Source organism: Pseudonaja textilis, chromosome 5 (genome assembly GCF_049901715.1).
Source record: "Pseudonaja textilis isolate UNSWEBS1 chromosome 5, rPseTex1.2, whole genome shotgun sequence".
NCBI lineage: Eukaryota > Metazoa > Chordata > Lepidosauria > Squamata > Elapidae > Pseudonaja > Pseudonaja textilis.
In genome coordinates, this window is record NC_141994.1 from 43,366,028 (window position 1) to 43,393,592 (window position 27,565).

General features: G+C 33.6%; 1 protein-coding gene across 2 annotated transcripts; it reads left to right on the forward strand.

Moving 5' to 3' along the window:
- Nucleotides 1-4,066: 4,066 nt before the first annotated feature.
- SLC17A8 (solute carrier family 17 member 8) lies at nt 4,067-27,136 on the forward strand. 2 transcript variants are annotated; one of them, XM_087934653.1, is made up of 13 exons: nt 4,067-4,739; nt 10,385-10,634; nt 12,556-12,674; nt 13,491-13,605; nt 15,090-15,177; nt 18,724-18,810; nt 18,928-19,064; nt 20,488-20,637; nt 21,424-21,556; nt 22,173-22,226; nt 23,109-23,236; nt 24,143-24,642; nt 24,752-27,136. In XM_087934653.1, exons 1-12 carry the CDS (start codon nt 4,639-4,641, stop codon nt 24,479-24,481), a joined length of 1,701 nt encoding a protein of 566 aa, XP_087790779.1. In that variant the 5' UTR covers nt 4,067-4,638; the 3' UTR covers nt 24,482-24,642; nt 24,752-27,136. The 2 variants fall into 2 exon arrangements, with proteins under 2 accessions (XP_087790779.1, XP_026559344.2); XM_026703559.2 differs by having other exon boundaries at nt 4,069-4,739; nt 22,173-22,283.
- The last annotated feature ends 429 nt before the right edge of the window (nt 27,137-27,565 follow it).

Consider the following 27,565-nt stretch of genomic DNA (forward strand, 5'->3'; position numbering starts at 1 on the left):
ATAACCCATCTCAGCAACTAGAGCAACCCACTTAGTAAATAGTAACCTGCTAAAAATGTATTTATTCTTCTGCCAGCAAGCAAAAGAGGAGTAATTATCCCAGTCTGTGTTTTCTCTATAGAGTATATATTCACATACAACATATATTAATATGTGTAATAATATATAATGTAATAATATTACAACATAATGTAATATACTCATACAGGCACAGAATCAGAGTGGTGCAGTTAAATTAATAGACTAGGAGCAGTGAGACTCATTCTACTTCACTCTCTGCCTACTGCATGATTTTGAAATAGAGATAGATCAGAGAGCAAGCGAGAGGGAAAGGGAGCAAGAGAAGGAAAGGAAGAGAGAAATGGATGGATAGATAGATGGATGGACGGATGGATCCCTTTAGGCTTCTGTACATAAAAGGTGGCTATAAATTGAATAAACACATGCTGTATATATTCCATATATTATATTACAGGTCTACATTTATTAAATATATACCCCAGCCCAATCTCACTGCTGTAATTTTAGGTGATATATAAAATTAATAACCAAGAAAACCACACACACAGAAACCGACACACAAAAAACTTTTATCCATAAAGCAACATAATTTTTTTTAAACTATTACATCATTAAAAGTTATAATCAATATATTTTTCTTGACAGATGCAATTAAATAATTATGTTTATTATGGAAAAATAATTGTTTATGTAAGACAAACCAATATCAGAACATACCTTGTATTTGGGTAGCCATAGTGTAGCAGTCTTCAGAGACTGCAAATTTTTAAAAATCCAGAAGGTGGTATTATTGATCCAAGGGCTGAGTGACACTAATACAAAATGATGCAGGTTTTAGAGACTATTGGAATAATTGTCTAGGACACCACTGATGCTGCATAGGTTCTCTCTGAAATTTGCAGTGTCAAAGAAAGTAAATTTAGCAGCATCATTTATATCGCAGACAACATTTGAAATCTGAAATTGTTTTTTGTTGTCGTGTGATGTGTCAAAGTGAAAGCACTTGCACCAGAAGAAAGCAGACCTTACTCCGTTAATACTGCTTTTTCCAAATATAAAGTAACATTAACTGAACATTGGCTTTTTAAAGATTCTAGTTTCATTTCAGAAATACGATTTCAAAAATAGCTTTTGCTTAAAGAAAAATAATCAATGTAAAAAAATCCACAGAAACACTGGTTTTAAAAGGAGAATTTACTTATAGAATATGAATTCGTGTTGAAGAACTAACATAAGAGCTATGTACGTATTATATAGAAACTGACAACTAACCAATTTCATTTTTATTATGGTTGATCACATAGTCAGATGTTTAGATTGAATTTGGCACTTTTATCTACCTATCAAATGGAACTATGATAGACAGATGCTGTTTGATGGTATTGTTGCACATGTAAGCAATTTCAAGTAAAGCTACTTTTTGCTATTGACTGGTGGTGATTTTCTCAATGCCAATGGTGTTCAAGTAGTTTCAGAAGTTTTGGAATTGCAACCAAGGCAACTATTAGTATAGGTAGTATTGGTATCTTTGTTTTTTATTGCCATAGTCATTCTACTTTTCTTTGCAGGTCTTTGTATTTTGTGATTTTCCCCGGTTCTTTCTCTTCTATTTTTCTATCATCAGGTACTGCAATGCCCACTATCCACAATTTTTGTCTTTCTTATTGACAATTGTTAAGTTCTGGGGTGTTATGTCACAGGTATTTTTTGTTTGAATGTTGTTCTTATTTTCCAGATTTTATCCAGGGTGGGGGAATATATTGATCAGCTCAAGGCAGAAATATACTTAATATTCCTGCCTCCTATTTTCCCCATACTGACAGTTCTATAATACCCTTAGAATAGTCCAGCCTGGGAAATGGTAATCCTCACTTAGCAATTCAGTTGAGGCAGGCGATTAGATTGTTAAGCGAGTAGTGACTAAGTGAAAATATCGCCAGGATTACAATTTTACACAGACAATGCTTACTGTAATGACAAACATGTAAGGAGAGAGAGAGCGAGAGCGAGAGCGAGAGAGAGAGAGAGAGAGAGAGAGATAAAGTTGTTGGTCACAAAGTTACTTTTTCATCATTGTCGAAACTGCAAACAATTGCTGTCCAAAGCAGTATCTAAGCGAGGGCTACCTCAATAGTGTTGAATATTCCTTTTTCAGAAGCTGAATTAACTGTAATTTCTCCTCTGCATACATTTTTGGAGAAAGTTTTAGTGTGCATTTTACTAATAGTCTGATCTAATACATGCATCATTTTTAATGTAAGCATAAATGCTACTGGCATTTTGGAAATCACTCAAAACATGGTTTTTCACATAGGTTTGGGAATCTCAGGAAAACAGGGAGCTTATGGGATGGTTAGGGTTACACTTTATGGAAGATACTCATCCGTTCTCCTATAGTTTTATTGATATATATCTTTAAATGTTGTTTTAATTGCTTTAATTGATTATTTTATTGAATACTGTCCAGAGCCACATTTAAGAGATGGGCAGCTATATAAATATCACACACACACACACACACACACACACACACACACACACACATACATATCACCTATGCTTTGAAGCTCAGTAAACTGGAGCTCAATTCATACAAGAAGATGATTACTACAGGTAGATATTTTTTTTCTGCTACTTCCTATTTTAGCTTTTCCTGTTGTCAGGAGCATGTTTGCCTTTTTTTTTTTTACAAAATTTAGTAAACTATTAACAAATGCACACTCCAAATGCATTAGAATTTTAGTACAGCCATAAACTTCTTTTCATATCCTAATAAATTTATGTAGCCTCTAGAGCTGAAATTTTTAAATCATCATATAGTTACAATTTTAGTTATTTTTTTTACACCCTGGATTTAATAATAAGATATATTTTAATGCCTATGCATCACTGTATTTTATTTTATATTTTATTTTATTTGAAAAGAAAAAAAGGAATGTAATACTCACCGAAGCATATACTTTATATATTTAACAAACATATATATTTTATATATTTATATTTAATTGTATATGCATATTAGTGATATCAATGTTAACACTTATATAACTGCAGAACAATAGGAAAAGAGGCAACTAATAATATAAATTACTCCAGCCTATATTATCCAAATGTTAAGGTAATTCACCAAATAATTTGCCCTTGATTTTTAGAGATTTTTAGTCCATATTTCTTATATTCTTGAGTATATAATTTAGTATATTCCGGCAATAGTTTTACAATTGGCTCTTTTAATTTGTTATAAGAAACATGTTCAATCCTGGAACAACGAAGTATGTGCCATGATGTCACAATATAAAAATGCATGTTAATTGCGTCAGATATTAGGACAAAACTACATATAGTAGTGGTGGATTAAGTCGTTGTTTCCTGCATTTTGTTCTTTTGATGCAATGTTGTCTTGACCCAGATGGATGGATGGATGGGTGGATGGATGGATGGATGGGTGGGTGGGTGGACGAACAGATTGATTTGTGTGAGGGCTTCTTTTTTGCTTAGATTTGCAGCCTGCATTTCTATGGTGATCTCCCATTCAACTACTAACCAGGTCCACTATAGAGGTTACCTAAACTGTTCAGAAGCTTCTAATATAGGTTGGGAGAAAAAAACCAAGAGATTGCAATGGTATTCCTGGATCATATGCTTCCTTTAAAGTTTCTAATTATCTATTAAATGGAGTCCTAGGTTTTAGTTTATTAATCATGTCGATGCTTATCCTGACATATCTTAATTTTCTGCTTTCAGTTTCTCCATGTATAATACATTATAAATTGCCACATTCACAACAATAATAAAGTGTGAATGTGTGTGCGTGTGCGTTTGTGTGTTGTTTTAGAAAGAAGAGAGAATTGAATAGTCTGTTTATGCCAACTCAGTTTGGAAGTATTTAAATCTCGATGTAATTCAATATCAGTTTCTTCCTCTTCCACTAACTTTCAGTGTGACCTAATTTGTATCCAACACCATTTGTACAGTATATAGTGATTCTGTATTAGGGAGATATTAATGAGCTCAGTCACAAGTGAAATATCAGGTGTGTCTATGTGTGTGTCCATCTATCTCTCTGTCTATCTCTCTGTGCATCAGGCAATATTGTTATTTGAGGTTCAGCAAGAGAATGGAGCAAAAGCTGTGGACTGAAATTGGGAGAGGGAATGCATAAATGTTTAATAAAGTTTGCTAGGGAGAAGCTCAAATGGCCAGAGAGACAGTATTGTGTTCGTTACTATAGCATCACTGAGCACATGTGTGAAGAAAGCCTAGAAAGAAGATGAGCAGCTTGTTATAATATGCTTTAGTCAGATGCATAAGCTTAACACCAGGTCCAGTATTACTGACTTTCAGGTCTATTCCTTTGAAGACTACAGAATAACAAGAGATGCAAAACAGACCTCCTGCAATTTACACTGAATTATTGACAGCCTTTGGGAGAAAATACTGATAATTTCAGTGTGGTTATCTTGGGTGGAAGATTAACCTACCTGCCAGATCACTCTCTCAAGGAAGAAAAGAAAAAAAGAGCAGAACAGGAAAAAAAGACGCTTAGAATTGAAAATTTTTTGATGATGACGACAGCTCTATTTTACATGAAAGGATTTATCTAAGAAAGAACAGAAGATGCCTTTTGAAGTGTTAAATTCATTAAAAGAGAGACTTTTAAAGCCGGGGAAGGAAAAGGTGAAGAATACTGTAAGTGACTCTCTAGGACACTTGCAAAGGTAACAGTTTCATGTACTGTTAACTTCTACAAAGATTATAGTAAAATTATGAAATGAAATATGTAAGTGAAATATATAGGAACAAATGAATCAATCAGGATATACAAGGATATACCTTAGCTAAAAGTAAGGACAATAGCTTATTAGGTGTGTCTTACTAAATCAGGTGGGAGAAAACAAAAATTTAGACATCCTTAATGTTATTGATAAAACAAAATTATTTTTATAGTTTTAAATTAGTACAGCTAAAATCATGAAGTATTTTTAGCTTATACTGCTGTGAATGTGAACAGCAGTTGTGTTTCATCTTCATTGTGTTCAAAGACTCTTAAATCCACAAATATGTGCTTATCTTTGTACTCTGTGACAGAATTTAAATATGGGCTTTTTTACTTAATTATACTAATATATTTTAAAATATAATGTTCATAATATATTTTAGAAACGAACTGTGTTAAATTGTCATCACAAAAGTTAGAAGTCTTGTATGTTAAAAAAGAATCTTTTATTAATTTTATAGGGAAACTATTTTTTTATGCAAACAGTAAACTTTTTACAAGGAAAAAATAATAATGCCCACAATGTCTAATTGGCATATTTTTGTGTTATTCATTTTCTGAAAGAAGCAGTTATGTCATTGATGTACTGTCCTGCAACAAAATATTTTCTGTTCATTTTTCAATATTTTACAAAAGCATAAACAAGAGTAATGTATTATTGTTACAATGTAAAATACTATTACATATAATTGCCCTACAATCAAAACTGCCATCAAGTGTGGCATTAACCACAATTAAATATATTTCAAGATAAAAGGGCATTTCTCTCTGTATACATCCATAGAATTATGTTAAAGTATTAATTGCAGATACTAACTGCAGAAAAACAACTTGTCTGTATTTTTTTGTATTGTCCTGAATAATTATTTCAATCCATGTTTTCTTTCTTTATCAGGACCAAACTAGTTCATCTCCTTATTTTGTGCATAATATACACATTCATGCATTCATTTGACTTGGCTATTTTCAAAAAGCTAAAAAGTTTATATGAGAGATCTCCAGAAAAATAGCAAAATGGGAGTTTATATTGTGAAGTCATAACAATAACCACTTCTCCCAGAAGAAAGCAATGGCAAACCATGTCTGTAATGTGGTCAAGAAAACTACATTGATCTATTGTGGAGTCACAAAAAGGCAAAGCAGGATTAATGAGGAAGACATTTTAAACTTGAGCACTGAGCATAAATGTTTTTCTAGCTTTCCTGGGCAAATTATTTTTAATTCATGAAAATTTAAAAGCCACCTGCATATTAGCCCAATGCTGATATTTCTTCATATTTTTTCCAAAGTTTTAGGTTGCTGCTATTGTTAATATTAACTGTCTCTGAGTGTGATATTTATTGACTCATTTAAATGAAGATATATCTACATTCTTGCAAAAATGGGAAGATTTTTTTATCACTGAATTATTTTCTAAATTCTATTTCAATTCCGTTCAGATAGGAAACTTATATGAGTTATTTTCCATATATCCATTTTGCAATTTACATTAAATCCTGGTGGATTGTTACCTTGTTGATACTGTAATTCCAAACAGCTTGCCAAAATCTTCATCTTGCTTCTTTTTTAAAAAAACTTTTTTGCTCATGGATGTAAAAATACAAATATAAGATAGATTCTCTAAGTTGCTGCCCCCACCCCAAAACACCCAGACATGAAGCGTTGCTCTATGTGATCACCTAGAATAATCTAATATAAGACTATCTGCGTAAAATATTTAGTAAACTCTGTAAAGAGTGAGGAACCACCAGACATGCAATATTTTAAAACTATACATCTAATATTTATTTAATATTATTTACAAAATATCGACATTATTCGGTGGTGCACTATATTACAAGAATGGATTATAATTCTTATAATTAAATGAAATAAATGATACTGCCCAGTATTGATGAGAAATTAATTGTGCTGTAGCTGTCTTTTAAAATTAACAATACTGAATTAATTTTTAGAACTGTGGGAGTTTATAAATAAAATGTCCTTTTGAATCTCCTTCCAATAATTTAATTTCAAGTCTGTGTATGGAAACCTAAACTACTAAAATTACCTTTGGGCTTATATTTAAACAGATTATATTTATTGCTAGAATTAAAAGCATTTATCCATCTGATCATTTCAAATAATAAACAATATCTTTAATTGGGATTCTTTTATAAGTATGGCATAGGACAGCTGCATTCCCACAAGAAAGGCTCTGAACTTATTGTTAGTTATAGAACATTTCTTTTTTTGAACATGGACTAGATTGCAAGCTGCCTGCTTCTGTTAAATAATGTGACAGGTATTTTGAGAAGAAATCTCTATATCATAGTAGGAAACAAACAAAAACTGTCAGAGTAATAGAACCAATAATGTAAGTCATCCCAGCCAGATATTGGCAGTCTTTCTGAACCCCTGGAAACTTAATTTTGTCTCATAAACCTAATTTTAAAAAATGAAGAAGAAAGGCATTTATTTAAAAAAGATAAACAATTGATTGCAGAATATTCACTATCAGGTAAAATTTGCTAGTGAACCATTTGATAGCAAGAATTTCTACAAAAACATTTCAAACTGAATGAGACAAGTAGAGTTTTGGTAGAAAATAATATCATTTTAAATTAAGCAAAATTCAGGTTTGCAGCCTTTCTGCAGCTTCCCATTTTACACTATTTCACTGTGTTTTACAGTATGCTATATAAATTAGGAAACAATAGCTATGCCCTTTCTCATGGATTTTTTTTTCCAGAATGATTCTGTTTATCTGAAGTACCATAGCTGGAGTTTTTCAAAATTCTCTTGTATTGTTTTTATCAGTCTATCTTTTAGTGTTGCACCTTATGATTCTTGACTTTTGATTAATGTATCTTTTCTTTTATCTGAGAGCATTTGCCTTAGGACAAATTCCTTGTGTGTCCAACCATAGGTGGCCAATAAAGAATTCTATTCTATTCTATTCTATTCTATTCTATTCTATTCTATTCTATTCTATTCTATTCTATTCTATGCTATTCACCTTATCTACATCACCCTTTTTTTAGCTTGATTAGGAATTAATACTTTGAAGCCAGCTCTGCTACACACACACACACACACACACACACACACACACACACATCCTCATTTTATTATTTTTAATTTTTTCAATTATTTTCCATAAATCAAACCGTGTGGGAATGTCTATCTATTATTTCATAGTAATATATTGTAATAATATTAAATAAATACTAATATGTAAATAATATATAAATATTATAAAATAACAATGTAAGACTATCTAAGAATGTAAAATTTTCTACCAACATACATTCTCTACCATACTATATTATGCATATTACAAAGTATAACAAATTAAAAATGAGTGTAATATAACCAGTTACCTCCTAAACTAGAATATAAGACTTTTTAAAAAAAGAAATCAATAAAATTATCTATGAAATCATGATTTGAAATAAGGGATGATGAATTACAAAGCATCCAAGGCAGTAGATCTTCTATGGTTGTCTCACATGATACAAGACTTACAGCTGCAGTTGTGTGACACCTCTGCAAGGTTGTTTTTAACTGAAGTATCTAGGAATGAAGTATGTGCAAAAGCTCTTTTGGTGAGAGTATTAGGTACTACAATATACTACCACGTTGCTAATGTTAAGCTTAGGGTCCAGAAGGCTTCAGCTTAGCTGGCTAGTAATATAAATATTCTATCAATTCTTGTCTTGTCTTAGACCTTTTTTTTCTGGCCTTTTTTCTTTTGGACCCAGATTTCATTAAGATTATCAAAGATCCTGTTATGTGGTTGCAATCAGACAATATTGACTAAACAGGAAAAACTACAAAAGATTAGACCTGATTAGTGCTTAAACAGGACAGAATGCAAAATCCCAAACTCATAGATTTACCATTTGAGACAATAAGAATTTGTCTGAATAGAAAAATTGTTTAAAATATGTATGGCAAAGAGCAGACACGTAGGAAACATTGTGTGAAACTAAATTTTTCATATATCCACATGGAGGGAAGTATGCAGTGGGTACCCCAAGACTCTGTCACAGCACAGCACTCTTCAGCATATACATAAACTATTCAGATCAGGGTAGAAGGGTATCCCATTTAATTTGCAGATGGAACTAAGTTGGCAGGAATAGCCAAAACTCTAGAAGATAGGCTCAAGATCCAGAAGGATCTGAAGAGACTTGAACACGGGGCCCGGCCCGATAGAACAAAATGAAATTCAATGGTGAGAAAAGTAAGGTTCTATGTTTAAGCAAGAAAAACGAAATGTAGTTATAGAATAGCTGGTACCTGGTTCATCAGCAGTAATTGCGAGAGTGATCTAGGACAATCCTACTGGACAATCACTTAAATATGAACCAGTAGTGTGCTGCAACTGCCAAAAAAGTTGACATAGTCCTAGGCTGCATAACACAGAGACAGAATCAAGGTCATGTGGATACCACTTTATAATGCCTTGGTAAGACCATACTTGGAATATTACATCCAGTTTGGGTCGTCATGAAACAAAAAAAGATGTTGAAAATAGAAAGAACTTTGCATTCCTTATTTATTTATATAGAAAGTTTATTTGGCCATCCCTATTAAATACATAACTCTAAGCACCTAGGAAACCAGCTCACAAGAAAAACAGTATGAAAACTTTTTATAAACAAAGCAGAAAATATAGTTAAACATAATCCAATACAAAAACCAAGGTACCACATATAGATGCTCAGAACACAAATACACATTTATAGCATTATTTTACCCAAGCATATCTTTTAATTTGAACTATTGTTACTAGTATAATTCTGAATGGTGTGTAGGAAATACAGTTCTTTCTAGAATTTTTAACTATCTAATAACTGTCAGGTTTTCTGACACTATAGCATATTTTCAGGTTAAAAACATAGCCAAATCTGACTAGCTTATTGAGGGTTACAGAGAATACAGTCCTCATCAAAGTTATATGTAAGTTCCTAAGACTGCTGAAGACCAAACATACTTCCAAATAATAGTCTTGCTAATGAGATTATATTGCCTTTTATTTTAAAAGTTCCTTAAGGCACCTCTACATAAAGTTCTGCAAAGGAATGGCAAGCAATGGATTCTGTTCTAGAATCTTATTCTCCATGCTCTATTATACTTTTGTAGTTCAGCAATAGTTGGAGAGTAGGAGGACAATAGATTCCCAATCCATGTTTTCAGTAATATCACATTAAAACACATTTTTAAACAAAATAAATGGTACACTTAGGACTCCCTTGCTAATACTGCAGGTTTTATTCTGTGACTGTCTGCCCGATGGTTGATAAACTAGATTTGCGGTTGCATCATCGAAAATTCTACCATTACTATATTAGCTTTCCAGAATTTTCTATGGGCCATCCAGAGATAATGATTACAGTTTCAGAAATTTTGGGCATCAGATTGCAAATGGGTGCTGTATAAACCCTCTGGCTCCTTCTTTTTTCCATGCTATTTAAACAAAATTTATTAGGAACAGTTAAATGGGAATGGAGCAAAAGCACTTTATTATTGAGTTATTTTAAGTACATATCAGTATATTTTTCTCTGAACACACCTTGCCTCTGTTTTACATGGCTTTAGAAAAATTGATGGAACCAACTGTGAAAGAGATGCCATAGAGCTGAATGAAGAAGGAAGACCTGTGCAAGCAACAACCAAACCACCTTTATTTGATTGCTATTGCTGTGGATTACCTAAACGCTACATTATTGCTATGATGAGTGGTCTGGGATTTTGCATTTCTTTTGGAATTAGATGCAATCTTGGTGTTGCTATTGTGGAAATGGTTAATAACAACACCGTCTACATCAATGGAAAACCAGAGACTGAGGTAGGTAGAAGGATATATTATTTTAACACAACAAAATGATGTCTTATAATACTCTAGAAATCAGATTTAAAAGTTTTTCTTTCTTTTCTTTTTTCCCCAATATACACTGGCATTAGCAGATATTCAGAAAGTATAAGCTTATTAGGATCTTTGTAACTGATATAGAACATAACATTCTACTCAGATACATCAGTTCTCCAAAGTCTCAGACAGAAACTTTGGCTCACAAGATATATATTGTACTAGGTTTTTTCTCTTACTAGAAACTGTTTTCTACTTGTGTATAGAGAGATAGGGTGGTATTAAAACTTGTCTGTGTGCATGTGTATGAGCCTGTGAACCTCCCAGTCAGTATTGATTCCTGACAGCTGCCTGGACAATCCTGAAGTTTTCTTGGCAAATTTTTTCAGAATTGACTTCCTATTGCCTTCTTCTTAGGACTGAGAGAGAGAAAGTGTGTCAATCAATTTATACTCCCCCCGACTCCTCATTTATACAACACAAGAACGTAACACCTCCAGCTCTCTTTCCAGACGCAACCCCTTCTCCCCCCGTCACTCATGGCAGCCAAAAGATGCGAAGCAGTAGAAAAGTAGAAAAGATCTTGAAGGCTGACAAAGTGGCTGCCCCAATAGGTATAGTGCCTAAGATGGGACTAGAACTTATGGTCTCCTAGTTTCTATCTTAATTCCTTCACCACTCTACCAAACTATCTTTCTATTAAAAGTTTAGTTGCATTTATGAAATATTATGTTTTAATTTCCATAGTGATTCTTCATTAGATGTACAGCTTGTTTTTCCTCCAAGGAACTCAAGGTGGCATATTATTTCTCTTCATATTCAGGTTTTACAATAACCCTGTGAAAGTAGATCAGGCTGACAGATAGTAAATAGTCCTAGGCGGGACAAAGAGCATCATGAAGCACTTACTGCACAGTAAAAATGGATATTTAAACCAAAAGCATTGGATTGAAGAATTATTGGGGCCAAATTAAATGCTCCAAATTCTACTATGTCTATGTCTGGAAACTAAAACTGTTAACTCAGCCACAAAACATTTAGAAGGCCAAGAGATCATGACACTCTGGGTAAAGATACTGGAAGACAAGGAGAATGAAAGAAAGTAACACCCTGGAAAGAAATTATACTCATGGAATAACAACCTTCTTGTTTTTTCAAAACCCCATTTATTGACATATCACCTTACAGGCTTCACTGTCTTCACTAGGCGCATGATGTATTATATCCAGTAAAATACCTGGATATATTCCAATGCACATAAATCTATAAAGAGGGACCCCACCTCCTTTTTAGGCTTGTTTTGCCTAAGCAAGTTCTGTCAATAAACCAATATGTGCTTCATTGTAATATGTCCTGGTCTCCAGATGAAAGGTGCCCTTAAAATATTCTACAGATTACAATCTGAATGAAAATACATTAACAAAAAACGCACTAAATCAAGGACAACTGTAGCATTACTGGGGAAGATACCTGTATTTAGATCAAAGGACTTATTCAGTTAGATGAATAGCTGCAATAAAAATGCCCCTGATATTTTTCTTTCTTGTTTTTGAAATGTGATTGTGGGCAGTAAGTATATCAGCAAAGGCTTTCAAATACTCAGTTTTAAAATAAAATTTGTGTAGTTCATCAATTTGAGAACATGCTAGCTGATTAATTAACCAACTAATTAAACAAATATATTTAATACTCTAAACATATTAAGTATAATTTAAGTACAATTTAATAAAAAGAATTGACAAAATGTTTTCAAATAAGTTTGTTTTTACAGTTCTTTAGAGGATTAAAAGCACAAATTTGATTAATGATAACTGCAATGTCTGGATTCTGCAGTAAAACATATTTTACAAACATCAAGATACTAGCTATGTGTTACTATTTAATCTTGTTTTATTTGTAGAAAGCACAATTCAGTTGGGATCCAGAAATAGTAGGACTCATTCATGGGTCATTTTTTTGGGGCTATATTGTTACACAAATTCCAGGAGGCTTCATTGCAAATAAACTAGCAGCTAACAGGTAATATACTCATATAATATATTGCAATACAGAATTTAGAAAAACACATGATGTAATAAATATGTATAAAATAATGTTACTTTCCTAGAACTCAACATTTTTAAAAATGTATAATCATTTGTTTATTTAAATGACATGTAGTATTACCCTTGTAATATGACTGTATTAATATTATCTTTCTCATCTTTTCTACTACTTTTTACTATTGGTATCTTATGATTATATTACTTTGTTTGTATGTACATTAGGAGCTTATGCACCAGAGACAAATTCCTTGTTTGTCCAATTACACTTGGCCAATAAACAATATTCTATTCTATTCTATTCATGTCAATAGTTAATATTAATTTTTATTTAATATAATGAGGCATACTGTGAAACTACAATTCCTAGTAGTTTTTATGATAGCCACTGCTGTTAATTAAAGCTTGTCAGATTATTTCTGTGTTAAATAAAAATAAAAATAATGATGTTAATTTTAGAAGAACTTAGTAAAGAAAGGTATGATCTAAAAGTTTTTAATATTGGATATTTTGAGACTAACATACATTTATAAAAATGTTCACAATACAAAGAACTATAAATATCATATATTTTAGTCTGTGCTCAGCTAAATTGCTCAGCTGATATTAGCTGGCTATGTGCAATTTTATAATATAAAGTCTTCAATGAAAGTTTATTTTGTCCTTTAAAAAAAAGATCTCTGGATAATTTTGAACTTTTATTTAGACCAGCTTTTCTCAGTTCAATATACAGTATCATGGCATAATGGCAATATGAAATTATAGGGGAAAATTATATTTCTCCTTTTTTTAGGGTATTTGGAGCAGCAATTTTCCTAACTTCAACTCTAAACATGTTCATTCCTGCAGCTGCTAGAGTACATTATGGGTGTGTTATGTTTGTAAGAATTTTGCAAGGCCTTGTGGAGGTAAGTACCAATGTAGAAGTTTATTTGCACCAGTTATTTTCATTAATTGTATATAAGCAATACAAAAATTAAAATAATGTTTGTATCATTCCAGGGCAAGTAAATTTTTTGCAACTGTGTTAAAATTGGATCTCTTGGATACCTCAAACTTGCAACTGCATACCATTAATTAAGTCAATTGGGGTGAGAGGGGGAGATATTAGTTAATTTACATTGGTCAGCTTGATAGTCCTTGAAATAGAATTATTCCCATATTGCTAGCTTTTAAAGTAAATACCATTGATCTTACTAAATACATACTTAGTTCAGTAGGTGTATTTAGGGTTGGATTCTATATTCCTTCCATCAAAAGGCAATCTGGTGCAATTATTAAAGTATTAGACTAAGACTGGGAAGACTCAAATTCAAGCTTATTGTCAGTCATGGGAAATTCTTGGGTGACTTTGAACCAATAAATTTCTCTCAGTCCAAACAAGGGGAAAGGGTAGAAGAAAAAGGGCTATGTACTCCACATGACTTCTTGGGAGAAAAGTAGAATATATACCCAACAAATAAGTATTAAAAGGATATCACTTCAAGCTATAAAATATTCTTGAACTGATATCCTTTTAATACTGATTTGTTGATATTTGAAAGCTTAGTGAGAAAGAAGAGGAGGGAAACTTGCAGATCCACCTATGGTGTGTATTAAGGGGGGTGGGAAACAAGTGATGAAAGCAGCCTCACACCATAGCAGTACAAGTCCCATCTCCTTTGCACACACTTACCTGGCAGGGGAGACACCATGATCACATGGTGATGTGACACATGCAGAAGGGGAGGCTCATTTACAATAGCACAATAATGGTTTTATCATTTTGACTAAAGCATCTGAGCTGGCAGAGGCCTCTGGAAATATGATATTATTGCTAAATTGCAAAAAAATCAAAATGAATTGAAGTTTAACCATGTGAACTCCGAAAGGTGCAATTTCAATTAATAGTTTCAGCTTCAACTAAAAACAAGTACCGTAGGCTCCTATTGAAGAAAATCAGTATTCGAAGTAACTGGATCCTTCAAATTCTTTCCATTCTTAAATCTATTAAAACTATTTAAATCTATTAAAACTTCATGCCTAGGACAGGATCTATTAACTCTATCCTTTAATAAAATATCTTCACAGATATTGGTTTGTGATATTTACATCTCAGGAAATACGGATAGAAAAGCTTGTGCAAATAAGGAACCAAAATTCTAACCAAATTCTACCCAGTGAATCATGATTTCCTTTCTGTACTGTATTATATCCATATTATGTGTAGTCTACAAATGCGCAGATATACGAACACACATTTAAAGTCAATCTCTTAGTGTTAAGTGAGATGACTTCCTTTGTAGATGATTCCTGTCTAAAACAATAAGTCCAGTTACTTGCATTGAATACAAATGTCAGCACAAATAAAAAATTTAAATGCAAAAATGTAATGCTGTGCAACATTTGCTAGGGGGTGACTTATCCAGCATGCCATGGGATGTGGAGTAAATGGGCTCCTCCGCTGGAAAGAAGCAGGCTGGCAACTATTTCATTTTGTGGTATGTTGATTTTTCTTCTTTTGTTTTGAGAAAATGACTACACAATGGGTTTAATGAAAAATACTCTGCTGATTATAAAAAAATAGGTATTCACTTATTTTTCATTTGAGGATTTAGTTGCCCAAAAAACTTCCTTAATATCTGAATATCATGTATTTTTGCAATTTGTGTCTGATATAAAATTGTTGTTTATCTTATATTATCTTACATTTCTGGACACAGGGTTTCTACTTTCTCTATAGCAATTTCAATTAGGAAAATTTTTGTTTTTTCCTTTTAATGCTTAGATTTTTGTTACTTTAACATATGCCCAGTTACTCATGTCAACCAGACAGTGACTTTGCTTATTTACTTGTCGCACTGCACATTCAACTCAATTTTTGAGGTTCAGAAACATCAATGGAATGGAATGGAATGGAATGGAATGGAATGGAATGGAATGGAATGGAATGGAATAGAATAGAATACTTTATTTGGATTAGACATACAAGGAATTTTTCTTCTGTGAAGAAGCTCTCAGTGTACATGCAAAGCAACACAGTAATCATAATAATAATAAGAGTAACAATAAGAGTGAATAGTAAAGAAGATAAGAAGGATAATAGTAATTCCACAGCCATACAGCAGAGGTAAATATATATAGATATTAGACAGTACTGTGAGACTTAGGTGTTCAGATGGCATGAGGGAAAAAACTGTTCTGTGTCTAGTTGTTTGAACTTTGTTTTTTCATGCAATGCCCTATGGTGGAATCCCGAGGAGATGAGTTGAAACAGTTTATGTCCAGAATGTGAGATGTTTTGTCAACCTTTCTTCTGTACCACACAATATACATATTTTCTATGGAAGGCAGGCTAGTTGCAAACTGCAGTCCTAACCATCTGTTGGAGTCTGTATTATCACCTGTTTAGTTGCTGTACCAAATCAGAGAGTTAAAGAAATACAAATGACAGGCTCAATAATTCCTCGGTAAAACTGAATCAACAGCCCCTGGGGCAGCCTGAACTTCCTGAACTGATACAGGAAAAATATTCTTTGTTGCGCTTTTTTAATGATGGTTCTAATGTTGGATATGCATTTCAAATCCTGGGAAATTATGGAACCCAAAGCTTTAAGACTCTATTCTGGTTACTATGCTGTCTGATATAGTAAAAGGTGGTGGAATAGGAAGACTCCTCCTAAAATCCACTTTCACCTCTTTCAGTTTTAAGCATGTTCAGCTCCAGGTTGTTCCAGCTGCATCACAGAGCCAATTGTAACTGCAAGGCACAATTCACACTACCAAATGCTAAGCTAATATACTTGGCTAGTTCATGATTCCATGTGTTGTGAGAATATACTAATCAATAATCAAATTTAATTCTGGTTTCTATAGCCATCCTATAACTTATTGATATCATTGTCTTTGTGCATTAATTCATAAGAGCCACAGTAGTGCAGTGGTTAGAATGCGGGACTGCAGGCTGCTTCTGCTGATCACCGGCTGCCAGCAGTTTGGCAGTTCAAGGACCCAGATGGTTTGGGGAAATATGCTGACTCTGTAAAATCACTTAGGGAGGGCTGTAAAGCTCTGTGAAGTGGTATATAAGTTTAAGTGCTATTATTGCTATTCCTCTTCTGAGTTTAGGCTTTCCTAAACAAATATTTATTATTCTTTAAAAGATTTGATTTATTTCCAGACAAGTTGAATATTGATCGAAGTACAATTACCTAAAAATCGTTAAGTAATTTATTATATTTGATTCAAATAGTGTTTTAAAAGAATTGTTGGAAAAACTCCTTTAAGGTACAATTTGGATAAACATTTTGAACTAGATTGCTAATGAATTATTCCAAGAAGAGTTCCAATGTTCTCAAGATGCCCAATAGTTCATACGTAAGTTAACTGTCTATTAAATAATATATAAACTAATTTCAAATGAGGAAAAAAGAACACCTGAGTCTATGTATCTTCCAGAATAATTAATTAGCAACACTGGTAAATGCCAAACTAGAATTTCACGGCTTGTCTTTATGAGCTCTCAATAGGATCCAAATGCCATTTATTTTTTAACCATTCACTAGTAGAATATTTTCCTATAAATCATCACATCATAATATTTAAAACAGTAATGGCCTGTATTCTTTCATGTTATAATATTGTAGAAAAGGCATTCTCAGTTTTCAGGACCAAAAAACATACTTAAAATTTTGGGAAGAAAATATATACACTTCTCATAATGGAAGATATAATGGGCACAGCCAATATTTTTATATGTATGTGTGTCTGTGTGCACATATGTGTACACATTCAAATTTACCAGAAAACTAACTATTGAGATTCCTCCACTGAACCCCTTCTAGCATTTCAGGATGAGTTTTACCGCATCCATAACCTTTTGTCCTTTTTCTGGGCAGATGTACGTATTTTCAAATAAAGCATTCACCCAGTAAAGTCTCCTTTGAGCAATGATGATTCCAGGAACATGACTATAAAGTTTTGTTTTATTAATAAGATTTATAAATGATCTCACTCCAGAGGGTCTAGGCATGTTACAATATTGAAGCACAGTACAAGAAATAATAGAATGGAAAACAATAAAACCAGATAGAACGAGAAACAATATTGACATAGATCTTCCTCTGACTGCTTAATCACCAAAGAGCTCTTGGAAAAGCCAAATCTTAATTATTCTCTGGCAGGCCCTAAAATGTGGCTGGGGAGGAGTGTCATCCTTGTATCAGGGAATAGATAATCCAAAGGAAAGCAATAGCCTCCCAAAATGTCTGCTTCAATTTCCTCCTGTTGAACCTCATACTAGGAGGGAATCTTCCATATAATAGGGAATAGTGCTGTTTATTCACCCATCACCCAAGCTGAACAACCAGTAGGTGTTCTCTAAGATTCCCTGGTTCCATACTGTTCAAAACAATATGGAATTAGGTTGCTATGGCTTTCTTCTCAGGCTTTTTAATTATTATTATCACTTCCCAGATTAACAATGATCCTGAGAATTTTAGGGCTGGTCAATGCAAGTTGTATGTGGTTGTTTTTTTTGTATATGGGCCAATTCCATTTCTCTCTTTTGTACTGTGTGTTTTAAATCTTGTTTTGCTATGCTGTGAGATGCACAGGGCTGGTTTGGTACCTAAACTGAATGAAGTCAAGAAACAAACAATGATGATTTTTTTAAAAAATCTGAGATTGTGTTAGATTAATGTTGGGAGACATGGGTTGTAGTGCATTCTCGGTTATCTGTATTTCAGCAACACTAACAACTACAGTCTTGTCTAACAGGAACAACAAGTGTGTTCCATAATATAAGAATCCATGAATCCAACATTTCCTACAAAGTTTTCATCTCTCTTACCTCCAAAATAGGGTGTATTCATTTATTTATTAAATGTATAAGCAGCCCATTGCTTCACTATTGAAGCAACTCTGTGCTTATAAAACTTTAGTTAGTATTCTTCCAAACAGAACACTTGTTTTTAGTGATATAATGGGTTAGATATGTTGGAACACAACTGTTAAACCTGCTCACAAATATATGGCTTTTGTTGCAGGTTCTTATGCTGGGGCAGTAGTTGCCATGCCACTTGCAGGTATATTGGTACAATATATAGGATGGTCATCTGTCTTCTATACATATGGTAAGTTGTAAAGAAAAAAAATCATAGATAAAGTAATATATGTTGAAATAATGCTGACAAATGTTTTTTCAATATTTTAACTGGTTGTCAAAATCCTGTTTCATTCTACATTTAAAGGAATCTTTGGGATAATCTGGTATATGTTCTGGCTGCTGCAAGCCTATGAGAGCCCAGCTGTTCATCCAACAATAAGCACTGAAGAAAGAATTTACATAGAAACTAGTATAGGTGGAGCCAACTTAATCAATACCAGTGTAAGTTACTTGTAGCTTCATTTCATAGTTTTTCCCTCTCTTGGAAATGATTTATTGTCCAATTTATTGTTTATTGTCTTGAAAATTATTGTAGAAACCATCAATTAACAAATGTCTATGGAGATTCTCAGTCATCCTGGTCGTGGTTGTTCCGAAGGTGCTTTTTCATGGGGCAATTGGAGTTTCTGTTTTTTCTTTGAAGACGTTTTGCTTCTCATCCAAGAAGCTTGAAGAGCTCAAGAAGCTTCTTGGAGGAGTAGCAAAATGTCTTCAAAGAAAAGCCAGAAAGTCCAGTTGCCTCTTGAAAAAGTCCTTTTGGGACATCAATTAACAACAAATCTGTGTTTTGTCAGATCACTGCTGTAACTAAATGTTTGTGAAGGTTTTAACACAAGAAAATCTTACTAGTGAACTTCTGTGTTTGTTGTCTATGGAGTTTTTCAGTCATCCAGGTCAAGGTGTCCCTTTTTTCAAGAGGCAACTGGACTTTCTTGTTATTCTTTGAAGGCCTTTTTTCTCTGAGCTGAAGAAGCTTCTTGGATGAGAAGAGAAATGTCTTCAAAGAATAATAAGAAAGTCCAGTTGCCTCTTGTTCTGTGCTTGTTGATTTAATACTCTATTTTATGCTTTGACCCTGCAACCTTTTGTTAGACATTTTAGATTTTGCCTGATGTGATTTTTAGATTCAGCCACAGAAATGGTCTTAATATGTAACCGCAAAGGGAGAGAAAAAGAGTTATGGACCCAATTTCCAATTTCCCATCTCTTATCTCGGGCTTTTGAAATGATATAAATCAAACAGGTTGGGAAACAATGCTTCTGTTTCTAAGCCTGTAACATAAAGACTTTTTAAATTTTTCTTTTGTATAAAAAGAAAGTTTGGATCAACTTTTCTTTTTAATATTAAATTCAGATTATTTTTAAAAAGGATAAAATCTGCATTCCATAAATGTGCACAGGGCTGTACTATAAAGCAAAGGGGATATTCCTATCGAATGCCTTTTCTTCTCCACTAATTGTAATTTCAGGGACTACTGAAGTTTCAGGTGCCCTTCAGCTAGTAGTGGAATTAGAGTTGCATCTCTGAGCCCAAGTCTAAGTCCACCCAGCTTGCCGTTTTAAATGTCTGCTTAAGGATAACCACAAAGGGGCCGAGCATGGATTCCCAGGCTGCTAATGCTATTCTGGACACAGTGGGGTTGATGCTGCTTGCTGCAGAATCTTGTCCTTTTCATTATGTAGATAACAAAAGGAGAGGTTACATACTCATGATTGTTTTTCAAATATTGTTTTCTACAATGACAATGCTTTCACCCAAATAATACTTATGAATGACAAATTGAATGTTAAATTGATGCCTAACATTACCCAACTGAACTACAACCTTCCATCATTCTAAAGCTTTGGCATTCTCTCTTCTTAGAGATTCAGCACCCCTTGGAAGCAGTTTTTCACTTCGATGCCGGTTTACGCAATTGTTGTGGCAAACTTTTGCAGAAGCTGGACTTTCTACTTGCTGCTCATAAGTCAGCCAGCTTATTTTGAAGAAGTCTTTGGATTTGCAATAAGTAAGGTAAAAATACAAACCCAAGGATGTAGCTTGCTGATTGATCTCAATGATTTTTGTTTGCTTATACTAATAAATTGGCATGTTTGAATCTTCTCTTAATATATCTCACTGATAGTCAGTGCCAGCTGCTTAACATACAAATAACATAATAAAAATCAAGGACTGTTTGATGGAGAGAAAAGAGCTAACTTGTATATCAATAGTGCTATGATACAAATGATGTTTTGTTATCCAATGACTTGTACATTCAATAACATCACTTTATAAGTATCTTTGAATGCTTATATTCTTTAGATGTTTCTTACCAACATATTGCATATTGTGTATGTATACAAACATTGTGTATTTTTAATTGAACTGTTGGTAATTGAGTACTGAGTCTCAAACTGCAGGCCTGTACAATATTTATAGCAAATGTTCATATAAATCTATTAATTTTATTGGAAAATTAAGAGTTACTTTATTGGTGAAAACCCATATCTGAGGCATAGGAGGGCATGGTAACCAGTTAGGATTTCTGAGCTATATCCCTTTGCCTTCTGTTTCCATTGGGCAGCTTTTACTATTTATTTTTTTTTGACAATCACTTTGACAATTCCTTTTATGGTAGATGTCACTATAACTTCTGGTGGCTGATGACAAATGGAAATTTGTCAGCTCAATTCTCTAGTGTAAAATATACTAAATTCACCTATGCTCCTTAAATATTCATTTAATTAATTTCATACATTGAGAGAAAAAACATATTTCTTTTGGTCACATGAATTCATCGCATGTATTTACTTCCAGGTTGGTCTTTTGTCTGCAGTTCCGCACATGGTAATGACTGTTATTGTACCCATTGGAGGCCAACTAGCTGACTTTTTGCGCAGCAGAAGAATTTTAACAACTACTGCTGTCAGAAAAATCATGAATTGTGGAGGTATACTTAGATCATATATGTGTGTTTTATGTTAGTACCTAACTATCAGTTTGATTTGCTGATTTTAAAAAGTATAATCAATGTAAAATCTCAAGCATTTTGTATATTGTACATTGAAAGGGAGGATTGAATTATCAAAATATATGAGGACAGAGGGAGCCCTTTTTTTGCTAAAAGTTTCATTACTTCTAAGATAATCTGTTGGGAAGGAAGGGAGGGAGGGAGGGAGGGAGGAATTATTGTGACTTTTATGTCGGTTTAATCTTAAAAATTCTAAGCAGTTTATAAATATCAAACAATGTATGCAAGAATGACAATAATAATAAAAAGCAGTGCCATGACCTGACCTGACATTCATGTATCATGCTCATGAACATGTGCACACACAGGGAGAGCGGAGGGAGAGGGAGGGAGAGAATGAGAATGAGAGTGAGAGGCATGGTGTTTTTATAAAAAAACCAGAGAAAACTAGAAACCAATCTGTATGTGGTTAAGGTCTGGAACTAATTTTAAAGAAAAGAAATAAAACCAACATCTAAAATAAATAAATTGTTTTAATACTTCTTGAAGCAGTGTGTTTTGAAGAATCAATAACCTCTGCACATTTCTTTTGCAGGTTTTGGGATGGAAGCTACTTTACTTTTGGTGGTTGGATATTCTCACACAAGAGGTGTGGCTATTTCATTCTTGGTTTTAGCAGTAGGCTTTAGTGGATTTGCTATTTCAGGTAAAACATAAACTGTTAAACACATTGCAGAAGTATTTTAGTATCAGCAGGATTATTATTGCTATTTATTGTTTCTATATTCTTATCCCTAGGCTTCCCATCATCTTGGCTCTTAACTTTTAATTTTAATTAAAGGCCATTCTGTCATTCTTAAATGGCTTTTTAAACTGATTAATTTGTTATGAAACTTTTACTTCATAAAAATTAAAAAGAAGCACAATTATGCTGTAGTAAGTGATTGACTACTTAAATATGTTTGTTTTATTATTTATGTATTTAAAATATTCAAAATCAGTAATATAATTTCATCGTGACAGTTAAATCCTTTGAATTGTCTATGAAATATGAGAGATTATGATATTTTCAGTGCCTCATTTTCAAAATAATGGTTTTTTCTATGCTTTATTTATTATTTTCCTTCTTTGAGAAGCCAGGGCAATGCACAGAGTTCACACTTCAAAAAATAAGCTAAGGCTTGGACCCAAACTAAAATATCTTTAATTAATTTTATATTGACAATTAAATCTAATTAACACAATTAACCCTAATGTATTTAATCTCTTTTTTCTTATGCTTTATTTCAAGAGTAGCCAAACCTGGCAACTTGAAGTCCACAAGTCTTCAAGTTGCCAAGTTTGGAGACGTCTGCCTTATTTGGTAACTATGTTTGAAAATCTCAGGCACTAAATCAAATTCCAGAGGACAGTGAAGACTTAGTCTGTACATTCATAGTCAAAAAGGATCAACCTAAAAATTTTTTCAGCTGCTTGAGTCATTCTCATGCTGACAGAATGCACCCTGTTGATGTAATATTTTGTGTAACAGGATTTAACGTCAACCATTTGGATATTGCACCTCGGTATGCCAGCATTCTCATGGGCATCTCTAATGGAGTTGGGACATTGTCAGGAATGGTCTGCCCTCTCATTGTTGGTGCAATGACAAAACATAAGGTAATGATGTTCAGATGTATTTTTCCCCTAAATGACTTCTAAATGCATGGCAGTCAGTTATTGTTTTTAAACCATCATTAGTTTTGCCAATTTCAATTCCTGCCCATTTTTAAAATCATGGTGGGGATATGAGATTTTATTTCAGCAAGTAGAAATTTTACACTGGGCTCTCTATGAAAATTTTCAGAAATTCCAGCTGATTCAAAATGTGGCTACATTATAAACTAACCCCAGAAAGCAAATCTTATGTTACAATAGCTTTACTGGTTACTCGTTTGTCTCCAGGATAACAATAGCAATAGCACTTAGACTTATATACCACTTCATAGTGCTTTACAGCACTTTCTAAGCTATTTACAGAGTCAGCATATTGCCCCCCAACAATCTGGGTCCTCATTTTACCAACCTGGATGGAAGGCTGAGTCAACCTAAGAACGCCTGGAGTGAGCAGTGAGTTAGATTGCATTCTAACCACTGCACCACCAGGGCTCTCTCTCAATGCAGAGTGCTGGTTATTAGCTCCAAGATTTCTGTGGTTTGAAATAGAACATTTTCCTGCCATCAAGATTGGTGACTCCTCCACTATCATGGCCATAGTTGATAGTAACAAAAGAAAGGGGCCTTTTATGCGGATGCTCCTAGATTCTGTCTGCTAAAGTAGCCCAGGCTGTCTTTTGGCATAAAAATAGTTTTATTTGGCTCCAAAGAAATCTTGCTGATAAAATCAATTTATTTTAAGGTGATATTATTTATTATATTATTTGATAAGTTTTTAGTTCCCTGAGTTTTAATATTTTAACCATAGCTTTGTTGTTTTCTTTATATATTTTAAATTTAAATTGTTAAAGGTCATTTTTGATGGAAAAATGGAATTCAAATGAAAAATGTCCCATGTCATTTCTTTAGACTCGTGAAGAATGGCAAAATGTCTTTCTAATAGCTGCGTTAGTCCACTATAGTGGAGTGGTATTTTATGCTTTCTTTGCTTCTGGCGAGAAGCAGGAATGGGCTGACCCAGAAAGTTTGAATGAAGAAAAATGTGGAATACTTGAACAAGATGAACTGGCTGAAGAGACTGAACTGAACAATGATACTTTTGTTAACACAAAGAAAACATACGGCGCTACTATTCAGCATGATGAAGCACCAGGAAACAAATTGCAGAAGGAAAAGGGAGTGAGGCACAATGTCGAAGAACAGACTGTTTATCAGTATGAAAATGGAAACTTTCAAGATTCATTGTAAATGTGTTCATGGTTTGTGTGGCCATTACCATCAGTGTATAAAAGCAAGCTCTATCTGAATTTATTATATTATTGTGGTTAATTCTGCCAAATGATTGGCTATAAGACATAGTCATTTTCAGCTTGTGTTAAAGGAAATGGATTAATAAAAATACATCTGATGTGTGTAGTGTCTATGATCAGCCCTTGCAAAACTATGGTCCTTTAACACTGGGAGCTTTGCTACTAATGGCATTTTTTAATACACCCCTCTTCATCAATGCAATCATAGTCACAACTCAAACATTGTGACCCTGTAAGAATCTCATAAGCAGAATTTTCTACTCAATTCATTTCCATAGTAAAATACAATGGAGGATGCACTGTGTTTAACTTGAAATTATACTGTACAGGTAGTGATCTTCCTTTAACAATGCAAATTGTTAATAGGACTGGAAACTGTTGTTAAGTGACATGTCATTGAAAAACAATGTGACCACACTGCTGCTGCAATTCCAGCAGTCCCAGTTGCTGTTGTTAAATGAAGATTACGCAGGTCAGTAAGTAAGGACCTCACATGATTACAACCTCGAAGTTCCTGCCGGCTTCCCTGTTGACTTTGCAAGGTTGGGAAGGTTGCAAATTGCAATTATGTGACCAGAGGGATACTGCAATGGCCATAAGTACAAGATCCAGTCATAACGATAACCCTTTCAGTGCTGGTCATACACTTGCTGAACAAGTGTCATTAAATGAGGAATACCTGCAGTTGTTTAGATGCAGCTTTAAGAAGGCTACTGTATGGGTTCTTTTTTTTTGCCATTTATTAACTCTTTATGTTATCAGCTCCAATGAGATACATATTTTTGGACCATCTCCAAAAACACGTCTGTTATACTGTAAAAAATATATTTACTATTGGTCCACAATCTTAGATCTATACGTTTATTATTAAAATATTTCTCCATTATCCCATTTGACTATCACACTACAACTTCAAACTAAATTTATATACAAAAATAAATGAGGCACAACTATAAATGAAGATCAACTCATTAGCATAATTAATCATTCAATTATATTGAAATTGAGGCAAACCTAAAACTCTGGGCTTCTTCAAGATCCTGAATGCAGCCCTTTGAGCCACCCAAAAGTTGTCACTAAATTATAATTTTTAGTGTAATCGAAGGGAATCATGATTAAAACATATTAAATAAATATTAATTTTAGGTAAATTAAATCATTTACTTTTTGTCCTGGTTACATCCATGGTCTGCATGTATCCCCCAGATCTCCTCTCAAAGGTTTCACACTCTCCTCCCAAATAAAACTGTGTTCCTACACTATTCCATATCTTTTCCATACCAAATCCACCTGAAATATATCAGTTATTTGCCAGTCATTAAAAATAGGAGCAACTCAGACCATTCTTGCAAGAACAGTCCTTACATGCCGTGATTGGAAAAACTTTTGTCAAGTGAGGTTTAAAGCATGTCATTTTATGCTGTACTTCAGGAACTGGGAAGCCAACATGAACAAAAATAACCCTTTAGATAAATGATATTTAAGTAGCTGTCAAATTAGGATAGATACAGAGAGGTTGCAATTTGTGCAATTTTGAATAATGCAATGTTTAATTTAGCATACACTGTAAATTGATACCAGCCTGTATTTAATGCAACCCAAAAATTCAATTAATGTGAGTCTAGTGCATGTGCAATTGAGGCTTATGCATGCACAGTTGTGGTTCAAATTTTAGATGTTGCTAATCTTTGTGAGTGGGAAATGGAGAAAAGGAAGATCCCATCACAGGAAAACAGCACAAGTTTTAAAAAGAAGAGACTTGCATTGGAGTTTTTCTGCTCGTGTTGCCTTCCCAGTTTAACATGAAGGGTCATAGCAATACTAAAATAGGAAAAGATGTTGGAATACCTGAATTTGCAATAGAATTTGTTTTTATTTTGGTTTCGATAACCACGCTGTGATTTTTGTTAACCTTAAGTTTAAATTTTAAGTATATTCTTTTTATCCATTACTTTACAATTTTAGCAACATACATATGAAATATTATGTTAAACATTTTTCATTGTCTATTTCTATGGAGGTGGAACCATTTATCATATTTTCCATAAAATTATTACTTTATTATTATTATATTATCAAATAATGCAATATTATTTGAATTCAAATAATGCAATCATTTCACAGCACTAATCAAGACCTACCTGTAATAATTGGCATTCAGACATGGAAGAGGAACAAGCAGTTTGGGAAATTATAGTGTTCTTTGTTTCCGAATTATATATTTATACATTTCTTATATATTTTCTTGCAAAACAAAGGCCTGAATAGAAGGGACCCCAAGGAACAGTTGGTTTAAATTATCCCTTCATATAATGTGTTCTTGTGCCCCTTGCTTTTCTCTCAAAGGATTTATACATATTATTTTCCCATTCACTTGACATTATGTACAGTAAGCAGTCAATGTATTTGCAGGAATTTATTGTTTAAAAAATAATGTGCTGATTGTTATAGCTCTTAAACGGATTTACATGCAATAAGTTTTAGAATTTTCCTCATAATCTGTGAGTGATATCCAGGAAGCATGTTGCATGACTTCTAACCTGATTATTTTGTTTTCCTGCTATCACTATCAGTAAAATTGCAAGTGAAGATATTCTGCTATATTGTGTATTTTATTGAGAGCCCTGTTATTCAACTATTCTGTTTTAACAATATTTAAGATATAGGAAAACATGACAATATATAACATCCTAATTATATATTCTTCCATTCTTTGGGGATACCACTAATTTTTGCAGTGGTGGTTGTGGTTCGCCATCAGCTGGTACAGACAGCAGCGGAGTCAGACAGTGAGGAAGAAAGGGAAACAGGCAGGGAGTCTGGAGAGGAATTGGATGAGGGTCCTGCATTCAATGCAGGGATGGGGCCAGGACCACCTGGGTGTGAGGTGCTGCCTTCAGAGCCTTCAGAGTCTGGCAGCAGCAAAGCAGAGGACCCAGGGGAGCCTGTTCCCAGTGCGCATGTGCACAGAGTTGCTAGAAGGTGAAAGCAGCTAAAGCAGAAGGGGCGACTCAGGAGTAAG